The 25,379-nt window shown below is 43.4% G+C and overlaps 1 protein-coding gene and 1 long non-coding RNA gene across 4 annotated transcripts; one reads left to right on the plus strand and one right to left on the minus strand.

The window, feature by feature from the left end:
* Positions 1-3,299: 3,299 nt before the first annotated feature.
* On the minus strand, positions 3,300-15,099 carry LOC119705517. 2 transcript variants are annotated; one of them, XR_005258257.1, is made up of 4 exons: positions 14,317-15,099; positions 12,825-12,931; positions 10,755-12,474; positions 3,300-7,871 (listed from the first exon to the last, which is right to left on the minus strand). It is a non-coding gene; the product is annotated as an uncharacterized LOC119705517 (long non-coding RNA). The 2 variants fall into 2 exon arrangements; XR_005258256.1 differs by lacking the exon at positions 3,300-7,871 and having other exon boundaries at positions 9,635-12,474.
* Positions 15,100-15,419: 320 nt separating this feature from the next.
* On the plus strand, positions 15,420-24,267 carry C11H19orf12 (chromosome 11 C19orf12 homolog). Of its 2 annotated transcripts, none has more exons than XM_038148069.1 (4): positions 15,420-15,574; positions 17,558-17,660; positions 21,898-22,074; positions 23,152-24,267. In XM_038148069.1, the coding sequence occupies exons 2-4, from the start codon at positions 17,630-17,632 to the stop codon at positions 23,412-23,414; spliced, it is 471 nt and encodes a 156-aa protein (XP_038003997.1). In that variant the 5' UTR covers positions 15,420-15,574; positions 17,558-17,629; the 3' UTR covers positions 23,415-24,267. The 2 variants fall into 2 exon arrangements, with proteins under 2 accessions (XP_038003997.1, XP_038003998.1); XM_038148070.1 differs by lacking the exon at positions 15,420-15,574 and adding an exon at positions 15,688-15,958.
* Positions 24,268-25,379: the final 1,112 nt, after the last annotated feature.

Genomic DNA, 25,379 nt, shown 5'->3' on the forward strand with positions numbered 1-25,379 from the left:
GTGAATTGGGCTGGTTTATTCTACTCTTTGTGTTATTTGTTTATCAGCTGAAGCGTTTATGAGAGCAAATGCAGCTGGTGGCATTTGGGCTGTGGAAATTATAGTTTGTAATACTCTTCTAACAGTAATTTGAGAGTTTAAAGAATTCTATAACTAATATTTCAGTCATGCACTGAAAGCCTTCAAGTTTTAGGATTTTTTTTTTTTTGCACTACCTTTATCAAATAGCCAAAAATGCTATAGGATTCCTCTGAATCACTAACCATGGCTGCAACAGCATACCTGGTGAAATAGATCAGTGGTCCAGTCTGCTTTGACAACTACTATGTAACCAAATATAGGAGAGAGAGAAGAGAAAATTTGTAGGGCTGGTAGTGGCTTGTATTTTTCAATAATTTATCAAGATTCGAGAGCACAGATTTCCTTTGGGAAATATTAGTTCTAAGGTTTACAAAGTGCCTCAGTTGTAAATACCCATAAAAATGACAATTTGGTAGGTCATATTTATTCTTAAGCGGGTCAAAGGACATTAGCGTATTCCTACTGCATAAATCTGTCAAGTACAGAATTTCTTTATGCTCCCAAATCACAAAAGCACCTCTTACAGTCAAGGAGAAAGCATCACATTATTGCCAATCAAGGACAACAAGCAAGAATATTGATCTCTACCCAATAACTTTTGCCCTGCTCACTAAGTTTTTATTACTGAAACTGGACACATCAAGGGATTGGATTTAATATATACATATAGTGGTGATTTATTACAGGAGGAAAAATATGATCTGGCCTTACTTCTGGCTCAATATTTTAAGACTTATTTTATTCCTTGCATGGAAGCTTTTTCTACAGACAAAGTGTAAAATTTCCAGCTAGCCCTGGGTGTGCACAAATCTTCAGCTCGCAGAGGTACATTGGCTTATGGGTGTATAAGCATCCTGCCTTTGGTGGCCTTACAGTCATGAGTCTCAATTTTAGGAGTTTATGTATGTGAAAGTCTATATAGGGGGATTGTTACTTCAGAGAGACATCACTAAAGATGATCTTGGGGAGAGAGGAGAGGAGATTGAAGGGCACAAAAGGTCTGGGTGCTGCTTGCTGAGCCTGGTGTGAAGATATGTTGGCTTTCTGCTCATCTGTGGAGCTGTGCCTGTAAAACCCTTTGTACAGGGGCTGTTTAGCAGTATTAAAACAAAGCAGAGGGCCAGCATCCTGCATCTTGGTCTCCTGTTGGTGAAACTTGATATTTTTTGGTCATTTTTGGTTGATTTCTGCAGAGGATTTGGCCTACTCCACAAATAGAGCATATTTGAACTCTGTCCACAGTGATAGCTATGGCTTAAAACAGAGGTAGGATCAATCAGCTGCTTTTTAGAAGGGAAGCGCATCTACAAAACTGAGAGTTCTTCACCACAGAATTCCAGAACGGTGGACATTGGAAGGAGCACCTAGTCTGACCCACCAGACCCAGTCTGACCCAAAGCACAGTCCACTGAGTGTTGCTCAGTGAACAGGTTGTTTGCTCCACTGAACAGGTTGCTCAGGATCTTGTTAGGTTTTGAATGCAAGGATGGTGTTTCCACAACCTCTCTGGGTAACCTGTTCCAGTATTTCAGTGGTCAAGAGTAAGCTACTGAGTTAAAAATACAGGCCATGTAAGTCAGCAGGACCAGATATCTGTTCATTTTGCATCCTAGAGAGCAGCCAACTCCCTGTGTAATTATAAGCCCTGCTGGCTTTTTACCTGTCTGGGCAAAAGATACGAGTTTTGATTGCTCTTTGGCCTTTCAAGAGCTGGTCAGCCCTTTCACAGAATAAATGCATGCAGAAGTAGCTGATGGATTTGCTGCTCATGTTCATAATGCTCTGGAGAGAGCTGGAGAGGCCATACCCCACTCTCCATCATTTCCTGACGGAGCAGGAGAGGGACACACGCTGAATTTCTCCAGATATGTCCTTCCCAGACTTTTTGTCAAGAGGTTATGTGCAAGGATTATGTGTTTGTCAGGATTTCCAGATGTCAAGTAATCCCAGCACAGGAGCAAATCCTACCGTGCCTGTAGAGCAAACCTGACACTCCCTGGAAGTGCCCTGCACGTGGTGTGCACACTCCCACTGCATCTGATGTGGCTGGGGGTCCTGTGCATGTGCCCTCCTGTGGATTTCCACAAGCACAACAAATTGGATGTGACCCAAACATTTTGGATTAACTCTGCGTGTTCAGACCATCTGTGCAGCACATGTACCACTGGGCTGGTGCTGCTTTGAGGATTGGACACAGTGCTTCTACCACACAGCTCCTGGGGATGCATTTCAGTGTAAGAAGAGTTCAGAACAGGATCATAGCACAATCAGAAATCATGCTTTTTGCTGGGAACCTCTAGGAAGAATTCTGCCGTAGGAAGAAGCTGATTTTTTGGGTTCTTCAGCCTCCTGACTTGTTACAGGTAATTGTGTAGTCAGCCTTACCCTGCCTTCAGGGTGCTTTCCTATGGCACAGATTTCAGAAGGATCTCAGAAGGCAGTAGCTTTTGATTTTGCATCTGTGTGTCTTAACTAGAACATAATTTCTTCACCAACGAGAATTCAAACCAAAAAGGAAAATAAAAAATGTGGAGTTGAGATGAAAATATAACCCAGGGTATGCATTGTCTACTTCAAGTGTCAGGTGGAGATGCTGAGTTCTGCCAGCTGCCTTTAAAATCACCTCTCAGAATCAAGCCTAGAATGAGAAAGTGACAATGACTTCCATGTCACCTTTTCAGGTAAATACAGAAAGCTGTAGTTGCCAGAGCAGTGATGAATCATGGTTTCCTTCCATCCAAAGAGCCTTGGGCTTTTTCCTCATTCAAACATTTAACTTACTTGCAGAGCTGACAGAAAAGCAGTAGATTTTTTTCCAAATATCCATTTGCCTTTCCATTTATCTACTTTGATCTAAAATATAGAACCTGATAGATGCCCTAGGTAAATCAAACATTTTCCGTCTGCCAAAACGGTTTTGCAAATGCTTATTTCATGCCATTACCATTTTTCTGTTTCTAGCAGTAAATCAAAAAGTATCAGCCATTCATCCACTTTAAAAGTAATGCCTTTCCTTAGCATAATTACACATACCCAGTGGAGATCTGTGTGCACAGTAAATCTATTCCTTTAAAAGGTTTCGCCTTAAGTACCGCAGTGACACAAATTGGTGAAGCGCAAATTTATTTATTTAAAAGGTTTATTCTTTTAACTGATCGAGTAACTGTTACACATCCATTGTTTGGGTTGGGTGGGGAGGGCTTTTATTAATGTATCAGATTTAATTTTGCAGCAGATGTTTATGTAGAAAGGTCTCACTCCGTGCAGGACTTGTATCAATTGATATGCATGTGTAATTTATTCTCATTACAGGTTTATTCTTAACTGGTGTTCAGGGGGTCTTCACTGTATCTCTAGTAGATCCTTGAGAATTAAATAGTTTAACGAATGTAATGAGCAAGCCTGAAAGAAGCACACGTAAAGCAGAATATGGATTTGGGTATTACCTCTCCAAATTTGCAAATAATGTAAGTACAGTATGAAAAGGGAGTGAGAAATTGCCAAAAATAAATGTCTTCAAGTAATAAATGCCCCGGATGGTATTTTGGCAAAGCAAAGATTAAAAAAATGGATATTTTCATCATTCTCATGTAAACTTGCTCATCTTTGTAAGTCATGCTTGTAGCTCTCAGGGGTGTCAAACCTAAAGCAGACAAGCCCAGCTGGTGGAAGCCTGGGAGTGAAATGATGAATTTTTTAGCAGATCTGGGTTTATTTTTAGGCTTTATAGAATTATGTTTCATTTCCCTCTGAGTGAAATTGTAGGAAGTAGCTTAGAAGAAAAACAAATTAAGAAACTTCACCAGAACAGCAAAAAATAGCAAAACACTGGACCCTAACTACAACTGAGCACAACATATCCTGATTGCATTTGAAATTGTGGCTACAGTTTAGTCCTGCAAATATTTACATACATACTCAGTTTATTGCACATGAGAATTCTTGAAACAAGCAGTAAGTCTGAAGAGACAGCAGACTGCAGGTTAGGTTATGGCATGGGGAACTGAAGAAAATTTCTAGTGGGAATATATTTTCTGTGGATATGTTTTCCATGGTGCTGAATGTGGGAGTAGAATTCCAGGTGTCTGGATTTTGTTAGGTTATGCAGTAAAAGAAGTGTAGAAACATTTTGGGAGAGAGAAGAGTTCATAGGAAGGTTCTGGGTCTGGAATCTTGTTTCGTTAGTGAAGATAATTTCATTAACACAATCAACATATTCAACCCTATGATTTCACACTATCAATTTTTGCTGACATTACAGATCTGTCAACTCTTTCCTACAGTTAAAAAAGAAAAACTGCATTAGTATCCAAGGCAAGTCTGGGAAAATGCCATGGACCTGGGATGAGGAGATGCATGTGATAGTTACAGATCTAGCAAGGGCTGGTTTTTGCAGGAAGTTTATTACATGCAGCCACACATCCCATGTCCATTAAGGCCACTCTTTTGAGATTTCATTTTAAGTGAACTTGGCTTTTGGGGGTCTTTTCTAGTACATGGAGTAGATCAGATGTTGCCAACCATCCTTTTTTTCCCAGAATTGATGGTGGTGCTGCCATGTGGTTTTTCCTGTGATAGAAAATGGATTTGTAAGTGACAAAGATGCCTCTTTATATGCCCTGTCCTAGAATGTGCTCCTGGGAGTGCTGGGGACTGCAGCCTTCCCCACTGAAACAGCCTCCCCTCTGTTCTGCAGTTGGGAACCAAAGGAGCACCTTAAGGGGTGAGAGAGTACCTCAGCCTCCAAACTGGCTCAATCTTTGTCTTCCCATGCTGTTTGCATCGATGCTAATCAATGTTAATTATGGTAGTGGGGCTTGTGATGTACTCATTATAAAAGCCATCCTATTTTTCTGTGCTTGTACAGTCTGTCACACAATAGAGCCCTGATTGGGGTTCCCTAGATGCTACAAATAGCAATACAATTTGTTATAATAATGAATATGTGGTTCATGGTGTAAGACTACCAAACTCAGTTCATGGAGCTTGGGAGCATCCCTTGATAATTGTTTGCTGTTACCACCAACCATGGCATTCTGGATATATCTTGACAGCTGAGGTCTCAGCAGTAAACCCGTAAAGTTTTTGTTATTGTTTTAATAGGTGCTTCTTTTTAAATGTGCATTTGAGTCTGTGTGTTTTGGTGTAAATATGTGCTTGAAGTTAGCTGTGCTTAAAAACTCTTCTGATTCAGCATCCTCACTGTGCTGGGTTCAGGATCCCACCACCCCTCCATGCCTGCACTGGGAGCTGGTGGGTGCTGAAGGATGGGGTGCCAGGGTGTTTCTCTCCTAGGCTAAGAGGTGCAAGAGTAGGAAGGTGCTTTGTCCCAGGTGCTGAGCAGCTGCTGGGTGTGTTTGTAACAAGGGTGCCCAGCTCCTGCAGGGGCTGGAAGCCCGGAGCTGGGAGCTGATGCTTTCCTTCCTCCCAAAGCTGCAGCCTCCTCCTCAGTTACTAAGAGCTGACACCCAAGAGGTGCAGTCTCCTGTGATGGGTTTGGTTCAGTCCTACTGTTATCCTCACTGGAAATCTCAGCACCATTGTTTATATAAAGTAATTTGTGTAAATACCTACAATTCCTCCCCTCACTCTCTACTACCTTTGTGAGTTTTAGTGACTTATACAGACTTTTTTCTTCCTTTTTTTTTTTTTTAAAGAAAGTTTTCCAGAGTGTTATTGCTTGTTACCTGGTTTGTTATGGATATTGGTTCCAGTCTCATTTTTTCAATTCCCACTAGACTGCATGCTTGAATTTTAGTTACTTACATGCAGTTTAGGTGTGTGATTATCTGCCTGACTCTACTTTTCTGCTGGAGTGCTGACCAAGCCTGTGTACAAAAATGTTTTAAATTGTTTAGATGTTACATTACCTCTCTTGAGTGTGTATGTTGTTTTAAGAGGAATTCAAGTCAGTTGAGAGCTGCTTCTGTGTTTGTAATTAATTTAAAATATTTATTATAGCAGCTAGATTTTTCCCTGCTAATGGTGCTTTACTGAAATTTCATGATCTACAGCACACCCTAGTGATATCTGGAAATCATGAAGTTACACCCAGTCAATTTTATTTCCTTTGTGGTGAAGCACATCTTAGGGCTCCAATAAGCAAATCCAGGAAAGTAAATGCCTAAATGCCTTTGTATCCAAAATAAGAAGAGGGTTTATAAAGCAAAAAACAGCCTTAGAAACTGATACTACAGGCTAGTCCTCTGTGCAAAGAACATCTGTATAATGAGTTCATCTGGCTTGCAATCTATAATGTCTGACATGTTTAACAACATGGGGAAAAGCAGCCCAAGGTTATGTGAGAAGAGTGAGAAATATCTCTTGGGTTCCCTTTCAGACTGGAGAGAGCAACTAGATATAAATAAAAGCATTGTGGAGGAAACCTGCAGGCAGATTTCATAGGTCAGAAGCGCGAATGATCATTTAGTCTCTTATAGCCAGAACATTAAAAATTATACTATGTATTAAATTCCTCCTTTTGCAGGATGTTAGGTCACTTGGTTTTTCAGGTGGTGGTACCTGTATTTAGTTTTGAGTGGCCATCAGGCTCCATATCATGCTGCAGAGTTGTGTGCACCTTCCTAGCTTTTTAGGTTATCGTCCACTCCATTTTTCCTGGATTTCTGTATTTCAGTCATTTATTTTCCTCTGATTTGTCTAAACACAGAGACTGTCAAGGGTTCTGAATTGGCTGCTGTTGACCCTGTGATGGGGTGAGAGGAGAAAGCAGGTTTTGAGAAGGAATCTGACAAAGAAGTGTAAGTAAGTAGTCAAGAAGGAAGGCAAATATTTATCAGAGGTGAAATCAAATAGGTGACGTGTGGATGACACTGAAAGAAAGTGAAAGGAGTATGAGCTCCAGCTTGGCTCAGCTGGAAGATCTGATCCCATATCTCTGTTTCATGTACAGAGCATTCCTTGTCTATGTCAGGCAAAGCTGAATATGGGGTCCTGCTTTCTGGTTCTCTCATGCATGAGAAATCTGTAATACTTTAGGGAGAGACAGGTTTCCTCTCAGACCTCTGCATTTCACTCTTGTCAGGTAATCCAAACAATAATGGAAATTAGTATTTTGTTTTATGTAAATAAAAACAAAAAGTTTGCAATAATTTATGGTATTTATTTAAATGACATGCAAATTACTTTGTGAAACTTAGGGGGGGAAGCAGCACAACTGAAACAGCACAATTGTTTCCGAGAACATTCATTTCAAATCCACATATAATATTTCATTCATGCTTAATTATTTCCCCAATGCTAGTCTAAGCATTACTAGTTTCCTTTGTCTTTTTGCTTTTGCATGCAGCATGATTAGCAAAACTGCTTGTGCTCTACCAACTCCTGCACATATGGGGTTTAGCCTCATTGTTCAAGGGGTGGAGCAACAAGCAGTATGAAGACTCATGCTGCCAAATTTGGCACACGTGAGCCCTCCAAAGTATACAGATACCACCCGTTTCATTTAAATCCCTGTCTATATTTTGCATTGCTACCATAATGGCAACTCCATTGTCTGGGTGTATTATTTGAAGCAGCTTTTCTCCCATTGTTTGTGCACTGTAATCCTGGAGGTTTCTGTAGTCGTCGTGAGCAGCTTACGTGAAAGAAATCACTTAGCTTGCAGTGAACCTGCTGGCAGAGGCCATGACTAAAGCACGAGACCTGTGATCTTTCTGAAGAAAATCTCTTCAGTAGATTGCATAATTTCTTGTTTTCATGAGACCCCGTTCTCAGCTTTGGACTCAGGATTTCCTTTCGTCACCTCTGAGGCATGATGGGAGTATCAGCTGAAAAAAAAGAGCAGTGATGCAATGATGCTGGCTGTGGATGTGTACCCTAAGAACATTTTATGTACATCTCAAATACTACCAAAGAGACACAGCTCCTGTTTGTCAGAAATTTAGGACAGTTGTTTATTCTAACTGCAGCAAAGTCTTGGCCTTTTATTCTTCCATGGTATTGATTGAATTGGCACATCCTGCTGTGAGTCCTTCCAACAGACTTTGAAAACTTAATGCTCATCTGTTTAGGGAAGAATAAAGAATTCCCTGGAACTTATTGTAGAGAAAGAGCTGCCCAGTTCTTTCCCTTTCTAGCATTCAGTCACCTGCCTGGGCAGTGCCCTCTCCTCCAGCGGTGTTTGCATCTCGTGACTGTGTCTGCACACACTGTTGTCCATAAAGCCATTCAGCATTAGCTGTTCTTTACAAATTATGCCCTTTACTGGTTTTGCATGCACATAATTTTACTCCTGACATGGTCATTTGTGACATTTTTAACGAAGTGGCTCCCAAGATTAGGGCTGCAGAAAGCCAACAAAAGGTCCCTTTGTAATTTGCAAAGTTTCCAGTACATTTTGTTTCCAAAGTCTAGCTCATGTTAGAAGACAATATAAATGTTATATAAACAATGCCCTACTCTTCATTTAGCTTAGTTCTTCAGAGAACCCCGCCACAGCCACACAGGCATTATGTGATCCCAAAGGGTGACACCTTTGTGCTTGCATGTGACACTGAGGGATGACCCAGAAGACAGTATTGAAATCTGCTAAACTGGGAGTCTGATCCCATTTTAACTCATTTGAGCATTTGCAGTGACTTCTGGAAGCTTCAAATCTGGTCCATCATTGTAGAGAGTGATTCAAATTCACCTTTTCATCTTTTTGCCTCCAACTTAGCACAATAAAAGAAAGTCAGGTAAGATACTCTGTCACCCTGATTTTCTAAGACTTTGCTAAGCCTTCTGATGTTTGCATTCTTGTAACAAACTTTCTCACACACAATTCTGTAAATAACTTATGTTTTGCATTCTTTCATGGAGGAGGAGAGAATTGATAGACTCTTGTCTGTCCAGTGTCATTGGAGAGGTGGCACTGTCACCCTCCAATCCACTGTCACTTTTAGAAAACTATAAATGTTGGAGTCAGAAAATAAAGGTCCCTCTTTTTTATTCACCTGGAGAGCAGCAGTGTCCATGTCATCTTTTCGTGTCGTATTGCGACAATACTCTGTACAAGCTGGCCTCTTTCACTCTACTGCCCAGCTTCCCCTCCTGCCTGCCACATGATCAGAACTCAAATCCAGGAATGCTGGAGAGAATGATTCTGTGTTCCTTTGGAAAACTGGGCCTCTCATTCAGCGCCTCTGGAGTGGGTGTAAGGTTGGAAGTGAAGTCAGCCAAGGACCCTTGGCTCTGGTGGGACTGAAACCAGCTTCTTTGGGCTTACAAAGCCCAAAGCATGTCTCCAAAGTAATGTGTGTTGGGGGCCAGAACTGCACACATTACTGTCCTCAGACTCCAGAAGCAGCAGTGCACCTCTCACACCACTGAATAGTACCAAGCAAGGAAATGTATTGCTGATGTTATTCCAGACACCTGCAAATGTCATTCATCATTGATACTCAAGTGTTTTGTTCCTTAACTGAATGTACAATCGGCATTTTAGGTCTGATTTTGATGTTTGTCTGCTTTATGTATGTCCTTTAATTGGAGTTTTGACAAAAGCTCAGGTGCACTATTTTAGGCACACTCTACAACAGAGTGGCTGTAGGAGATGGGGATTTTTTTCTAGCTCCTCTCCGGGAATCTTTCTAGTTCCTCTCTGGTATTTTGTGTAGCTATTTTTTAACCAGGTTTTTATTTCCACATCAGTGTTCGTCCACGTTACAACCTATAAACATGTAAGCTGATTTCAGGACACTGACTTTTACATTCAGATTGCTGTAGCTTTTTTCTGAAAAGGTCACAAAATGACTATACCACGTAAACACAATTAGTGAATTAGGTTGCTGAGGAAGTAAAAAACCAGCATAAATGACTACTGTAAAAGAGGCTAAAAGAGCAGGAGACAGGTTATTCCATTTGCAGGTAAGAGCATGCTTAAAGTGCCTTTAACAGCTTGCTTGGTTAATGCTAGCTAGCAATGTGTGCTCTGTTCCAAAGCACCAGCCTATATTTTTGGATCATCTTTCAAGACTGAGATGATATAAGGCAATTAATAGTGTTTTGTGACCTTCTGCACCAGTAGTCCATCTTTCTGGCATTGAAACTGATTTTGCCCAACTTGGCATTTTATCACCTAGGAGTACACGGGGAGATCAAAGAGACACCTTTTTCAGCAGCAGTGGAATGATTTAGTTGTGTCACACTGTTCTTCAAATTCACCATTTCTTACAAGCTGATGAGGCAAACCTCTTCTTTGCTTAATATCACATAAGGTACATTGAAAGGCTGTGAAGAGGCAGATGTTCTATAGCTTCACTTCATATGCAAAAACCTGTTATTCTTTATTTGCATTCAATTAGAAGTCAGACCCCGATGAATATCTAGTGTAGAAATGGGGAAAAGATTTGCCATCAAGCATATGCTTTGCTTGTAGTGGATCTCAGTAACCTGCTAGTGTGTCTTCCTGCAGTGATTTGGTCATTTCAATGTATTAATTACACCTTCCAGCTCAGGGGTAAAGAGTGTTAATAGGTGACAACTGGAGTTATGTTCCTGCTTTTAGAAATACTGCCTTTTCTCGCTCCTTTTAAAAAGCCATTCTGCAGTTGCAGATTTCCCTTACTAAGGAGCTCTGCTTAAGGATTTAAATGCTGTAGCATTACTTCCATATTCATTTTCTTTTTTGAAACAGTTGTGCCTTGTTTGATCCTTGTTTGAAGGCTCACGATTCTCCTGGCAATCCTGAGTACAATCTGAGGAGCTCAGAAGTTATAAAACTGTTGTTGTCAAGAAGGGAAGGTTCAAATGATCGCTGTAATATGAAGCAGAAGTGGCAGACTCTTCCAGAACAGCTGCTGTGATTGCTGTGACCCTGTAAGAGCACACATACGAGGGTATTACAGTACCTAGGGAGAGATGGAAGTTCTCTGGAGCCTGAGATATCAGAGCCAGGGATAAGCAAAGCAGCTCTTCATCACTGCAGCACAGGATTTTCCAACCTTTGAGGGGGAAACAACAGGAATCTCATACCCTCCTAAACTGGGATGTGATTACAAACTTGCTTTGTTACATTCTCCATCCCCTTTCTTCTCTGTGGCCCACTCCCAGCACATGTTCTGGAGAACACGTGACATTTCTTCCTTTTTCCTCTTTCCTCTTTGCTTTGATCTAACATTAAATTAAACCATCCTCACCCATATCCAAGCAATGCATTGACACTAAAGGAAAACCTTTGGAGTATTTTTAGGTGCTTTGCAAACTTAGACAAACAGATCAGTATTACTTCAGGCATCAAGTTTGGAATGGTTATTTGTCCTGCCACTGTAAAAAATTTCAAGATTCAAAGGGAAAAAAAAAAGGTTCAACTAGATGAAATCATGAAACTAATTTTGTCACAAACGATTGCCTAATCATCATGTTTTCTCTGGGATTCTCTAGCATGGAATAAAATGTAGAGAAACAACCTTTTTTCTGTGGAACAACATAAAGTGTTTCACCTTGGAATAAAAATATCTGTCAGGGTTTCCTGTGAAGGTAATACCTATTTCAGATAATTGCATCAGGTGTCTCTGGACAGTTTCTCCAGACTAAGCCTGCTTCTGATGAGGATTTTCCCAAGATGTACTAAAGGACAGGCTGAAAGCCAGAATGAATCATTGTTTTGGTAGCAACAGCTCCTCTGCAGCTGAAACCATTTGTGGTGCCCCTTGGTCTATCTCTTAGTATGTCAAAAGCTGTGCAAACATGAGGCTGAGGACACAATGAAGGGGCTTGCAGTCATTTTGGGTTCTGCTGTATGGCAGAAATCTGCCAAGGGCTTCAAACCAGAACGCAAGTGCACCACTGCTGTGGTTGATTTCTGATGCCTGCTTTTGACACATAATGAGGATTTTTGGGGGTAAAAGTATGGCTTTTATCTTGATTTTTAAAAGCATGGAGATCCTAGTAACCTGAAGAGAAAAAATAGATAAAAGATCCTGATACAGGTAATGAAATAGTGAATCAATGCTGATAAAAGGGATGGGGGAAAAGCAATGACATCTAGTATTTAAGAGCCCAGCTCACTGCAGTGAAGAGGGAATCACAGAATGGGTCAGGTTGGAAGGGAACAGAGTGGCCCCACCTCCCTGTTCAAACAGGGCCAAGACCACACGGTCCAGGATTGTGTCCAGGATTGATGTGGAATGTCCCCAGTGAGGGAGACCCCACACCCTCTGTGGGCAGCCTGTTCAGTGCTTGGTCAGTGCACAGGAAAGTTTTCCCTCATGTCCTGGTGGAACTTCCTGGGCATCAGTTCCTGCCTGTTCCTCTCGTTCCACTGCTGAGAGCCCGGTCCATGCTCTGACGCCTCCCTTTGGACACTGACAGCCAGGGATGAGGTCTCTTCTCTAGGCTGAGCAGGCCCGATTCCCTCAGCCTGTCCTCCTAAGAGAGATGTTCCGGTCCCTAAATAGAGAATACAGTGAGATTATTGACAGGATCGGACGTGCAGCAGGACTGCCTTGAGCTGCTCTCACTCCCCCAGTTCCTAGAATTAAAAAGCAAAGGAAGGTCTGTAGCCGGAGCAAAGCTGTCGCTGCGTGTGCTCAGGAGGCCCTTCCCGAGGGGCAGGCGCGGAGCTGCGGCTTCCCCAGCTCCGTGAGAGGAGCTGCGGGCTCTCCCGAGCTGCGGCTGCCGCCAGATGGAGCCGCCGGGCAGCGGGACCTGAGCGCGGAAAAACCGAACCAGCGCCGGGATCCTGCCCGAGCCCAGCGAGTGAGAGCTGGGCTGACACATGGGCATCGGCGAGCGCTCACCCGGGAGAGGAACAGGCTGACTCCATCAGATCCTGCCTGGCAACCGCGGACACCATCGTATCTTAACCCAGCGCATGCAAGAACCAGATTCCCGTTAACCAGATGGCCTGAAAGAACCAAATTCCCATTAACCAGATTCCCTCAAGGAACCAGATTCCTGTAAACAACCAGATTCCCTCAAAGAACCAGATTCCCGTAAAGAACCACATTCATGTAAACCAGATTCCTTCAAAGAACCAGATTTCCTGTAAAGAACCAGATTCCCATAAAGAACCAGATTCCTGTAAACCAGATTCCTATAAAGAACCAGATTCCTGTAAAGAACCAGATTCCCGTAAACCAGATTCCTGTAAAGAACCAGATTCCCGTAAACCAGATTCCTTCAAAGAACCACATTCTCTCAAAGAACCAGATTCCTTCAAAGAATCACATTCATGTAAACCAGATTCCTTCAAAGAACCAGATTTCCTGTAAAGAACCAGATTCCCTCATAGAACCACATTCCCGTAAACCAGATTCCTTCAAAGAACCAGATTCCCTCATAGAACCAGATTCCCATAAAGAATCACATTCCTGTAAACCAGATTCCTATAAAGAACCAGATTCCCGTAAAAGAACCAGATTCCTGTAAACCAGATTCCCGCTGGCTGCAGCTGAGTCAGCAATTGCGTAAGGCCGTAGTGCGATTGCAGCAGCATGTACAGTGTTAAAGGATCTATACCCTACACAGGTATCCTACATTTTGATTTCAGCAATTTCCATCATGCTAAAAAACAGGCCTAGTAAATACCCACTGATGTAGCCCCTAATGACCCGTGTGTATTTCTGACTGGAGTAGTGAAGTAATGATTCCGTTTGGCACGGTGATAAAAATTCCCTCCTTTGAGGATTGGCAGATTTCACTGCTTTTAATTTTGCCCTTTGGAAAGCTGCTTGCAGCTGGAATTTGGGGTGTTACTTTTTAAAATGTACATGGCATTTAGGTTCTTTGCTCGTTTTAGGAATTACATTTGTGTTTTACGTCCAAATCATAAAAATCAAGAGCATCAGTAGACCTGTAACATTTTGAGTTGTTACACAGAGAGTTATTTTATGTGATCATATAAAGCATGGGGAAGTTAAGAAGTCCCCAGTGCAGCTGCAGGAAAGGGACAAAAACCATGAGTTATATTTCTTCTTCATTTTCCCATCCTGCATTTTTGATTTCTGAACAAGGAACTGACGGGAGACGGTTTATCTTAAATCAGAAATGAAATCATAATGAAGGCTTAGTTTACAAAGCAAAAAACCTCTGTTATTGAACCATTCTTGAGGAAATGGCAGCATTTTCAACATTTGACAGGAACTTTTCCAAGACTGTAGTGGTATTAGGAGCCAGTGTGGTATTTCAGGAGCCATATGTGACACAGCTGTTTTAATGCTCGTTTGATTGCTCCTGGTGCTCTATCAGACTAGTACACTGCATTTTACTAAGCTGGTGGCTGAAACAAACCTGGATGACAAGCATGCAAAAATACTGTGAGACTAAATTCTCAGAGTAGGGCCAGGCACCGTTCTGTGGCAGGCAGCCTCTTTCCTCCTCCTTTATCCCAGCTCAGATGGGACTGGGATGTTCTGTTCCACAAGCATGTTCTACAATCATAGCATTATAGAATGGTTTGGCTTAGAAGGAGACCTTGAGGAACATCTTGTTCCAACCCCCTGCCATGGGCAGGGACACCTTCCACAATCCCAGGCTGCTCCAAGCCCCACCCAACCTGGCCTTGGACACTGCCAGGATGGGGCAACCACAATGCCTCTCCTTCCCTATTCCAATGCCTCACCACAATCCAATAAATTTTTCCTAATGAAAGCAATGAGAAGGAGATGTCTTTACAAACAAACTGTGCACCTGCTGGCAGATTAAGCCAGATAGTGATAGGGGAAAGAAGCAATGAGAGGAACCAAATATTCCAGAGGAATTCCACTAATTGACACAGACTGCAGTTTACACAAGGCCATGCTAAATTCTTGGACTTACAGAAAGAAAACCAGGATGCACATTAGAAGAGGCTCTGTATTAGGTGCTTTGGGAAGTCTGTACCTCTCAAGCACTTCAGCTACTGGAGACAGAGAGGGGAAAATGGGTCTGGGAAATTAGAATAGAAAGAAGGCTGCATCCTCTAGCAATCTTAGAGACCCCAGAGGAAATGCTCCATGGCCTCTCCCTTTATTCAAATAAAGCTACAGAGCTTACTCCTCTGTCTCCTTTTTGGACATAAGCCTTTGGCACCGTGAATTAATTTCTTGACACTACTCTCTAATCTAAACCTGCTCTCTGTCAGTGTGAACCCATTCCCCCTTGTCCTGTCACTACACGCTCTACTAAACAGCCTTGCCGTATCTTTCCTCCAGGTTCCCTTCAGGCACTGAAGGCCGCAGTGAGGTCATCCCAAAGCTCCTCCGGGAGGAACAATCCCAGCTCTCCCAGCCTTTCCTCGCAGGCGGGGCGCTCCATCGCTCTGACCACCCTGCCGCCTGCCCCGGGCCCGGCACAGAGCCCGCGTCCGCCCGGGCGGCTCCCGGCCGCGCTCCGGCCCCGGCGGCGGCACTCGGCCCTCGGCGGCGGAGCAGGCGAGGCGGGGCGGGCCCGAGGCCGCGGCGGAGAGCGCGGGTCCCGCCGCCCGGGCCGGGCGCTCCGCGGGGCCCCTCCTCCGGCGCCACGGCTGTTTGGGGCCCGGCCGGCGGAGAGCCGGGCGCTGCCGCCGCAGGTAGGCGGGGGACGGAGGGGAGGAGGGAAGGAAGGAAGGAAGGAAGGAAGGAAGGAGTGGTGCGGCGGAGCGCGGCGCTGGCTCTGTCCGTGAGGGCCCCGCGCCCCGGGCCCGCGCCGTTCGCGGGTGCGGCCGCCGGGGCCGCGCTGCCCGCGGGGGGAGCGCCGGGGGAGCCGCCCCAGCGCCTGCGGCCGGGCCCGGGGCTGGGGCCGTGGCTCGGTGCGGCGGTAATGCCCCTAAAGACCCTCAGGCCCCACTGAAGGCCCCTTGCGCTGCACAGAATCCCCGAGTCATTATGGTGGGAAGGGAGCTCTGAGATCACCCGGCCCAACCCTCCTGCCCAGGCAGGGCCACCCCGAGTAGGTGGCACCGGAGCGCGTCTAGGTGGGTTTTGAATGAACACTTCATTCCTCATTTCTCCAAGTCACAGTGCGGCTGGAGCAATGCTTCAGCAACGGTAAACCTGAAATTAACAGGAAAATGAATAAAGAAATAGCTACAGTGTAATTAAATTTCGGGTATTTCAAAGGATTTATAATTACATTTTATGCTCAGCCTATTTTAGTCATAACATTTTTAATAAATTTTGAAGCATTCAGAACATATTGATTCATTTTAATGAGATGAAGCTTTATGTTTTTGCAATGAGTCAGGGAAAACATACTTAATTTTCAGGCTTAGTTCAGATTTTGAAGATATCACTGCCGTGTGCTGTGCTAAGTACCTCTACAGGGGAACAGCTCTATTTGTGTTTCTGAGTGTCAGCTCTTTCCTCTTTCTTAACTGAAAGTCTCATTATTTGCTTCAGTATCAGCTAGCTGATGAAAGCAACCTGTATCTTGTTTGAATACAGCCTTCAAAATGGAAAAACTGTTCAGGAAATGGGGGGAAAGAATCACTCTTAGTCTGTAATTAGAAGGACAGTGAATAGGTCTATAAAAATTCAAGGGCAGAAGGAGTTATGGCCAGTCTTTCAAAGATGCTTTGTAATTTAGCAGACCAGGTAAGCTGCATATCCTAAGTGCCTAGACAGGTTAGGTGCCAAATTTCCTTTTATTTCAGTGGAATGAGATCATTCCCACTGAATATTTAGCTGCATTTTAGGTATCTAGGAACCTTGTAAAATCAGCTACTAGGTCCCTACAAGTAGTCTGCTCATCTAATGAGTGAATTTGTTACCTCTTGTGTTAAATAGACCTATTAAGTGCTTTGATTATATTACATGCTTTGATAAATACACAGAAGAAGAGCAATGCTCTTAAGGCCTCAGTTCTTACAGAACTATATTAAAGTGCTCTTTTATGCATTTCAATTGAATTCAAGTTGTCTAGCAAATAGAAGAGTTTCTTACCACATCCTCATATAATTGAAACTAAAAGAAATCTGAGTAAATATATAGTCAGTAACATATTATTACAGTAAATATTTGTAGGTACAGTCAATTCTCATGGTTAGGAAAGAAGAGTACCAAATGCTGAGGTGAGAATGGCAGTAAGCATACTTTAACTGTTATGCCACCAAGCAGGAGAAAACCCTTTCTTAGCAAAATAAATGAAAATTGCAAATGCAGAGCAGGTTCAAAACTGGTATATTTACTGGCTGCTGATGCCAATCATTATTTATATCAGACAGGCCACCTGCTTTGCAGGTTCCAAATACTAGACCAGGCTCTCAAGGTAGGATTTTCAGAAAGTGATGGTTTAGGAGCCAGATGCTGCTCGTGCTTACAGGATGTGTAGGGACCAGTGGTGAGACAGTCCTCCTTTGCAGATGGACTGAGTGTCTTGTGTCCCTGTCTGTCCACCAGCTGGTATTGAAATAATTGATGGACTTCTGGCCTGTCGAGTCAATCAGGTGATGTCTTCTTGCACACTGTTGTTTGTGAAGTTGTGTTCTTTAGTCTGTCTCAGTGTCTGAGTGCCTTGTGTTTGGATTTTCCTCCAAACACATATCACATATCTGTTCTCATATCTCTTATAAAAGGTTGCAGTTCATAGAGAGCTGTTGCTGTACAGTTGAGAGGGAAGAAATTGTCACGTTCTTGTTCACCACTATATGGTGTCCACCATGATACGGACAGGCACAGGTAAGAAGACTTATGTCTGTGTCTTCCCAGTGGGTTTGGAATGAGCTGCGTGGGTGGGATTTTGTGCTGTGTACGTGCACGTGGCAGAGATGTTCCCTCCATGAGAAGCTGCATGGAGACAGCTCGATGGTGGGGCAGGCTGGGTGCTGGTGGGAATGTCTCCTGGGTGGGCATCTGGGAGGAGGCTCATTTTTCTCTGAGTGGGATAGTGAGCACAGGGATAGAAGGGCTTTTGCTTGTCTGAAGTCATCCTGTGATGAAGGGGGAAGTAGGGGGATGAGATGGGAATGTTAAGCTGGGAACAGCTGAAATGAGGCTCACACCGTTGAGTTACCTGGGAACCCTCTTCAGTGCTTTGTATTATCAGGATTTTCAGTGAGTTGGGTATGATGTTGTTGTTTTAATTCTTTCCAAAGCATTTTTCTTCATAAAAAAACCCGCTGGTTGTAGGTACAAAGCTGAGATGTTGGAACATGATCTTACCATTCCCTTTGGACTGGGAGAGGAGGAGCATTACTCCCTTTGTTCCCCTCTCCTTGGGGTGAAAGAGAGGGAGGGAGCATCAACTGAAGTACAGAATCTAAGACTTGGGATCTCTGGGAAGATCACGAAGACACAAGGAAAGCAGCCATTAAACTGCAATAGAACAAAAACATTGCACAACAAAGCTTGGATTCTCAGCAGCTTCATGCTCTGGAGCGCTTTGGTTTGTTTTTTTCTTTAGGTGCTGCAGATTCTCAGTATCACGTGAAGTCAGTAGGAGCTGTGGGGACTTAGCACCTTTGAAAGCTGGACACAGCTTTATGGATGTTGACATTTCTATCCCTTCATTAGACCAAATCTAGTGTTTTACAATCCTGATGTTTCCTAATGTCTGGGTGAATTCAGTGGGGAACAGTTGGTTGCTAGAATCCAATTGCACATTAAGTTACAGGTCAGTTACACCATCAGAGTTTATAAATGTTTTTGGCTATCATGTGATTGTACCTCTAAGACACAAAGTTTACAGCTCCTTCTGTGCTGTTCTGGGGTAGGATCCTTATCCTTCGTAGCACCAGTGGCATTCTGCAACATGACTATCTTCATGTTCTGCTTGTTTGTGATTCTGATCAGTAGGTTGATGTCAGATGCAACTTTGTGCTCCACATTCTTGCAGTTGACTTCTCACAAACCTCACCAGTGTGTGAAGTGTTAGAGGTTTGCAGCTGCAGAGCTTTAGAAGCCTTTTCCTTGATTTCCAGAGCGAGCTGGCTGGCTGCTGACAGTTATTTAAGTGGTTTTCTTGGTAGGGGCTGCTTGTCCTAATAGCAGGTTAAATGCTTTTGTGGTGTCTGTGCTGCAACTTGTTAGTGTATTGTCAAAATATCTTTTAATGGCCTGGGGTGTGTGGTTCAATAAATACCTGCTCACTGAAAATTGCCTGATTGATCATCTTGATTCTTAACTGAATTTTTTAATGGAATTCCTAATCCTAATTCTGTGTGCCAAATGGAGGAATCTGGGATTACTTTACATGTTAGGACATGGTTCATGTTTCAGTGGCTCCCACTCTCTATATACAGTTTAAAAAAAAAAAACCCTTGTATGTGCTGTGCCTCAGGTATTGTGTTCACTAATGTTCTCTGCACAACTTAAATTATAGTGAATATGACAAGAGATCATAGAAATATTTGTAAGAGTTTAGAGAAAATGGGTGCTCCTTTGTGAAGTCTTGGAGAGTTTTGAGTGTGATGCTCACATCCAGAAAGAAGCAGGACCCCTCTGCTCTGCCAAGAGCCTTGTTCAGTCAAGCCAAAAAAAGCCCAAATGAATGTTAGCTTTGCAAATGGAAATTTCCTTTGGGGAAGTTGTGAGGTGAGTGATGTGGTCAGTAATTTAGTATGGGAAAAACTGCTTTCAGTTTCTGGAATCCCAGTAAGTTTCTGCTTTATCCTGAAGCTGATTAATGAGTTCCAAATTTGCTTGCCACGGATTCGTACACCACCAGGCAGCAGTGTGATTACCACTTTCCTTATTGCCTATTTTTTAGGTTTAAGTCAACTGCACTTTGAAGCTAGACATTAAGGAGTGTTTTATTTATCCAGAGAAACCAAGGGTAGCTGGTCACCTTTGCACTGTGTACCCTTTGCCATGTCACTGTGAGGACACCTCGCAGGGCCACCCCTGTGGAAAATGGCAGTGCAGGGGACTTTGGGCAGCTGACTTCAACCCAGTGCTGGAACCTGGTGCTGCAGCTGCAGGCGTGTCTGCACATAAAACATCATTGCACATCTGGTTCAATTGGATTGCTTTAAGAAATTGTAGTTTAGGAAATTTGCTCCCTCAAACTGAGGGAGCAAAGCTGATAATTTTACCATCAGGGAGAGCCCTGGGTTGTCCCATCCGTGCTGCAGAGCCTCCATCCTGAATGCTTCCTGTGAGACATGGACTGAATTTAGCCCAGAGAGGAGATGCACATTGTTTTCAGCAGTTGGGTTAGTCTGAGCCATGGCACAGAGGTGAAGCACAAGCACAACTCAGTGTCTGAGAGGAGGGAGTGAATCCTGCAGCACTTCAGCCTGCTGGGGGCTGCTGTGAATGGCACTCTGAGTAGAAAGCTGCTCACCTTTGGTTAGAAAAGTTAAAAACAAACACTTCATTGTCTCTTTTCCCATCATTCCCACGCCTGGCAGTGGGAGCTGTTCCAGTTGTATGTTCTGGGGTTTTCCCCCACTGCTCTAGGACAGGCAGAGCAGCCATTGTTCATGACTTGGAGCTTGAGCCCTATGGAATGAGATAATCTGTAACTCTGGGAGCAGAGTGTGTGGCTCTGCTGCCACTGACCAGCACCCTCTGCCACTCTGAGCTGCTGCTGGCTCATCAGCCTGCCAAGAAGCCAAAAGCAACAGTGGTAGAATGGTGGACTTGGATGTTTCCTTGAGACTGGCCCAAAGATGATTGCAGTAGTGAGAGAAATCAACTGTTTGATGGTTTTTCTGCTGTGCCTCTTTGCAGCTATGGAACATATGTGATCCCTTCCCAAAAGCCAGAGCTTTCTTCAGTGTCAGCAGTGCTTGGATCCTGCAGTGACCTGGATGATTTGCAGTCAGCCATTTTAGTGCAAAAGAAAGCTTTCTCTGTTGCAGGAGTTAATTTTTAATATGAAAAATTGTGTGCTACCACTCCTCTTTCACTTTGCACTGAGGAGATCTATTCAGGAAGGACTCTGAAACATGTTGGCTTGGGCTGAGATGGTATTGCACACACACTGGGATAAGAGGTTTTCTAGGGTCTGAAAAAACCCCAGAAGCTCATCTGTTCTATAGTGCTGACATTCCATGTACAACAAGAGTTCTGCAACATGTCTATATGTGATTTTATGTTTAATCCCATTGAATACTTTTTTGTTTGTTTTGCGTTATCCCTGGAAGCCCTTTCCTCAGCTGGTGTGCAGAGTGGGAAGTATTTGTTATGAGCAGCAGCAAGGGGATGAGGTGGAGAAGTTTTGGTCTCAGAGTGCTTGTTCTGAGGGACAGGTCTCTGTCCCTTGCTGAGGACATGTGACAGCATTTCACAAGCTGGGGTCCTGTGTCTCTGCTTGCTCCTTTGTGAGACTCTCCGGGCACCTCTGCTCTGAGTCCTGACTCCCTTTTCCATCCAGCCCTACCTTTCTGCTGGCTCCAGAGCACCTGAGCGCTCAATGTCCCAGTACCAGCTCTCTCCTCCAGCACTTCTCAGGCACTTCTCAGTTGCTACAGACAGCCTCCTGCCTTCAGAAATCAGCATGGAGCTGTTTAAACATGTAGCCAAGCAGGAGGAGAACTGATATGTGAAAATAATTGATGGATTTGTGGTAAAAATTAGGACAATGCGAAGATACCTGACAGATTAGTCAATTATAATCTGCTAGCTGTGGCAGAGGGAAGCTCTGTCTTTTTCCCAGAGCTGTGTGTGATGCTGAACACACATGGGAATTGCAGAGGCCAACAGCAATGTACTGAAGACTTTGATTCTGTAGACTCTCTGAATTTGTTATGAACCCATTTTTTTTTCTGCTCTAACACGTGATCTCATTGGCATTTCCATAACCTTCAGCACATACTGCACGTGGCGGTTTTCTGAGAATCAAAAGTGAAAGCATTTACTCTTTCCAGTGTTTGTCCTTGAACACAAGGGATTTTTTCCCCCTCAGTTCATTTAGCAGCTAGGTTTCATCTCGGTTGCAGTGATCAAAAGGTAACTTTACCATCTTGTGCAGGGTTTGGAGACGCTGGCATGCCGGTGCGTGCTGATGCTGTGATGGCGCTGCTCAGCCACGTTGCCACGGTGAAGGGCATGCAAGCTGCTGTCACCCATTCTGGCCGGGGAGCCATGCTGACAGGTGCCTCAGCATTTGTGGGGGGGATGCTGGGAGGCCCTCCTGGAATCGCTGTAGGTAAGTGCTTTGCCTTAGGAACAAAAGGATGGTTAAATCTTAGACATCAATGCTTCTAGCAGCTTTTGCATTAAGTGCCCCTAAATCAGTTATTGATGTTCTCATAAAAGTCCCTTGAAGATGAATTCAGCCATCGTAGGCTTTCAGTATTTCTGTGCTATCTTGGGAAAAATTGCTAACTGAGTAAAAGCTGCAAAGGAAGAGTTTTTGTCTAATGAAAAATTGCATCCCTGTGAGTGCCTAGGTGACTTTTTAGGAACAGTCTCTGGGGGTGGCAGCTTTGGTGGCAGGGTCAGTTCTGCCCCCTCTCCATTGGGAGGGTTCTCTCTCTCTCTCTCCTTCCTTCCTTCATTCCATCTGTCTGTCCATCCCAGGCCCTGTGTGCTCTGGGCAGTGCTGCCCTGTGGATTGCTGTACTGCACTCACACTGCTACTGGAGGGCAGCCCTGCAGGGCTGCTGGGCTCCTTTCTCAGCAGCCACAGGCACATCAGCTAGATGTAGATCCACCCCTCTGCTGTTATCCTGATACCCTGGGGCCTTCCACTCACCCCAGCATGTCTTGTCCTCCTGGGGAGGGTGGGGCGTGCCCGTGGTAGATGAAAGCCTGGATGTGTCTGATGGGTTTGGTCTCTGAGAACCTGCAGGGCTGGGCTTCAGGTGTGTAGGACTGCAGTGTGTGACTGCTAAAGACCCAGAAAGCTTTGACCACTCTGGGAGTATCTAGTAAGAGATTATGACACTGCTCAGGTCTGGTGTTTTCCTTGGGCAAGGTTTTATTTAGCAGCAGAGCTTACCCTCAGGGAGTGTCCCAGGGAGTGTTTTGTTTCTGATTTCTAGCTTGAAGCTATTCGTGTTGATTGTATAAAGGGTTTCTTTATGACTGCTGGGGATGTAAAGAGCTTTTTAAATCCTTTTTGATGCTTTGAATACTCTTTATAAACCTAGTTAAAGCAGACACATACACAACTCTATCATGATTTCTAATTGTGGTGGGAACATTGTTGGTGAAGGCTGTGGATGGAATTCCAGGCTTCAACATTACCTGGTAAAGACTAATGATTCCCTGTCTTTGCTAGGAGGAGCAGTGGGTGGATTGCTTGGATGGATGACTTCTGGACAGTTCAAGTCAGTCCCTCAGGTTTTAATGGAATTGCCTGCTGCTGAGAAGGAGAAGCTCTGTACTGAAGCCATGGCTATTGTCAAGAACTTAGACTGGACTGATGCTGCTCAGCTGATTGCTCTTGTAATGTCAAATGCTGCTCTCAAGGAGAAGGTGTTAGTAGTGCTGACCACTTACCTTACCAATGAGTTAAAAGCACAACTAAAATATGTAGAATAATCCTTTCCAGAGCAGGATTTTTATGCTGGAATACATTTTACTCCCTTCGTTGTGAATCTTCAACACAACAATTACTAGTTATCAGTACTAATTATAAATATATGCTGATCTGAGTTTGGGGTGTTCAGTTTTGGTGTTTGGGGGTTTTAAAATTTTTATCATTTATTGTTAAAATATTTTATTTGTGTAGATTTGTAAGGATAGTATTAGATTACTGCATTATCCTGACACTAACTTGCTATGAAATTCTGGATTGCTCTGCACTAGGACTAATTGAAATTGCTGAAGGGAATCATGCTGCTCTTAGGCTAATGTGTCACTTGTGAAAGTTTTCAATGTTGTTTTGTTTTATTTAGGAGACTTATACTGTTTAAGTGCTTTAATTTTTTTTCCCCTGGGAATGACATGTAAGGTGCCAAAGTACCTGGGGCACTTTGAAGAATTTTACCTGATGTTTGTTTCAGCCCTGCAAAAGAATGTTTTATAAGGAAGTACACTACTGTGAACTCAAAAAACTCAATCTGTACTTTGTTTGTCACTTTTCTATTGTAATTCTTGAGTTATCTTTTTATGTAAGAAATGAAGCAACTACTTAAACAAGATTTCAAGTAACAGAAAACAAACTGTGAACACTGTCAATTCCATTTTCACCAGGCTCCTGTGCCCTAGGATTGACTGTGAACACTGTCAATTCCATTTTCACCAGGCTCCTGTGCCCTAGGATGGGAGGGTGTGGCATTAAAAACTGGGGTGTTTTATATGAGCCCCAGGATGAAGGTTGTCATTTGAGCATTGGTTTGTGGACTGGGTCTGTACAGCTGGGCCTCTGTTTTCATTAAAATCTTAATAAGAAGCCTCCTAGTGATCTGTGTGTTGCTTTAAATGAAAGGAACACTTCAGGAGCTGAGGCAGGCCTGCAGTGGGCAGAGCAGTGCTGGTGGGCTGGGGTGATGTGCCAGCTGCAGTGTTACTGTAAGCACCAAATGCTGTGGTGCTGAATGTCCCAGCCAGTTGGTCACATTGCTTTCAAGGCACTCGCAAGACAAGTTTGTAGGTAGAAAAATGTGCAGGTGTGCCTTCTTTTTATGTGAAGACAGAACTGAAACTGTTCTTCAAGTTCATTTTTTTTGCCTAAAATAAAGATCTATCTGTGTGTGTGTGATGAGGTTTTTATAAGTTAAGGTTTATCTGGTGAAACTTTAAACTCAGAAGCTGCTGTTGTATGCATTTCATTAATTTACCTCTGCACAAACCATTTGCGTTTGATCAGTTCAGTGGCATGGAGGGCAGTGATTGTTCTCAGCATTTGATAACCCTTTTTCTGTGATGTGAGAAGGAGGTGAAAAAGAATGGTAAGTGGGCACTCCTAACCATGTCAGTGTTTCATAATGCCAAACCTGGAATCAGTGGGGTTTCCATTTCATTGGCAGATTGCACGCACTGCAACTTTTAAAAGATTTTACAAACTATATCCATTTAAAAATACTATTTTTATTAATCCAATTAATAAAATGCAATTTCTGGTTATTTCACAAATTAAATTCAGTCTTTCGAAAATAACACACTTCTTGCAGTGGCAGATGATTGAATGATCCAGTGGGATGGAGTTGGCATCTATGCTCAGCTGTTCAAACCCAGAATGAACAGAGCTGACAACTGATTGTGAGGCAGACCATGGGAAAAATGGGGGTTCCAGTTCATCTGTAATAGTGTTTAGTATTTTTAACAGACCTTTACAAGTTCCAGTGGTTTCAGACATCAATATCGCTACCCCCATTTTACAGGTATTCATAAATTTGGGCCCCAACATAGGTAGTGATTTGATTTTTATCTCTTGTATCCGTGTAATAGACATGGATGGAGTTCAGATCATTTTACTCTGGCCCGCTGCTCTCCTGTGATACTCTAAGAGTATTCCTTGAAATGCTTTTTATTGTACCCTTAGAAATTGTAAACCAGTTAGAA

Source organism: Motacilla alba, chromosome 11 (genome assembly GCF_015832195.1).
Source record: "Motacilla alba alba isolate MOTALB_02 chromosome 11, Motacilla_alba_V1.0_pri, whole genome shotgun sequence".
Lineage (NCBI taxonomy): Eukaryota > Metazoa > Chordata > Aves > Passeriformes > Motacillidae > Motacilla > Motacilla alba.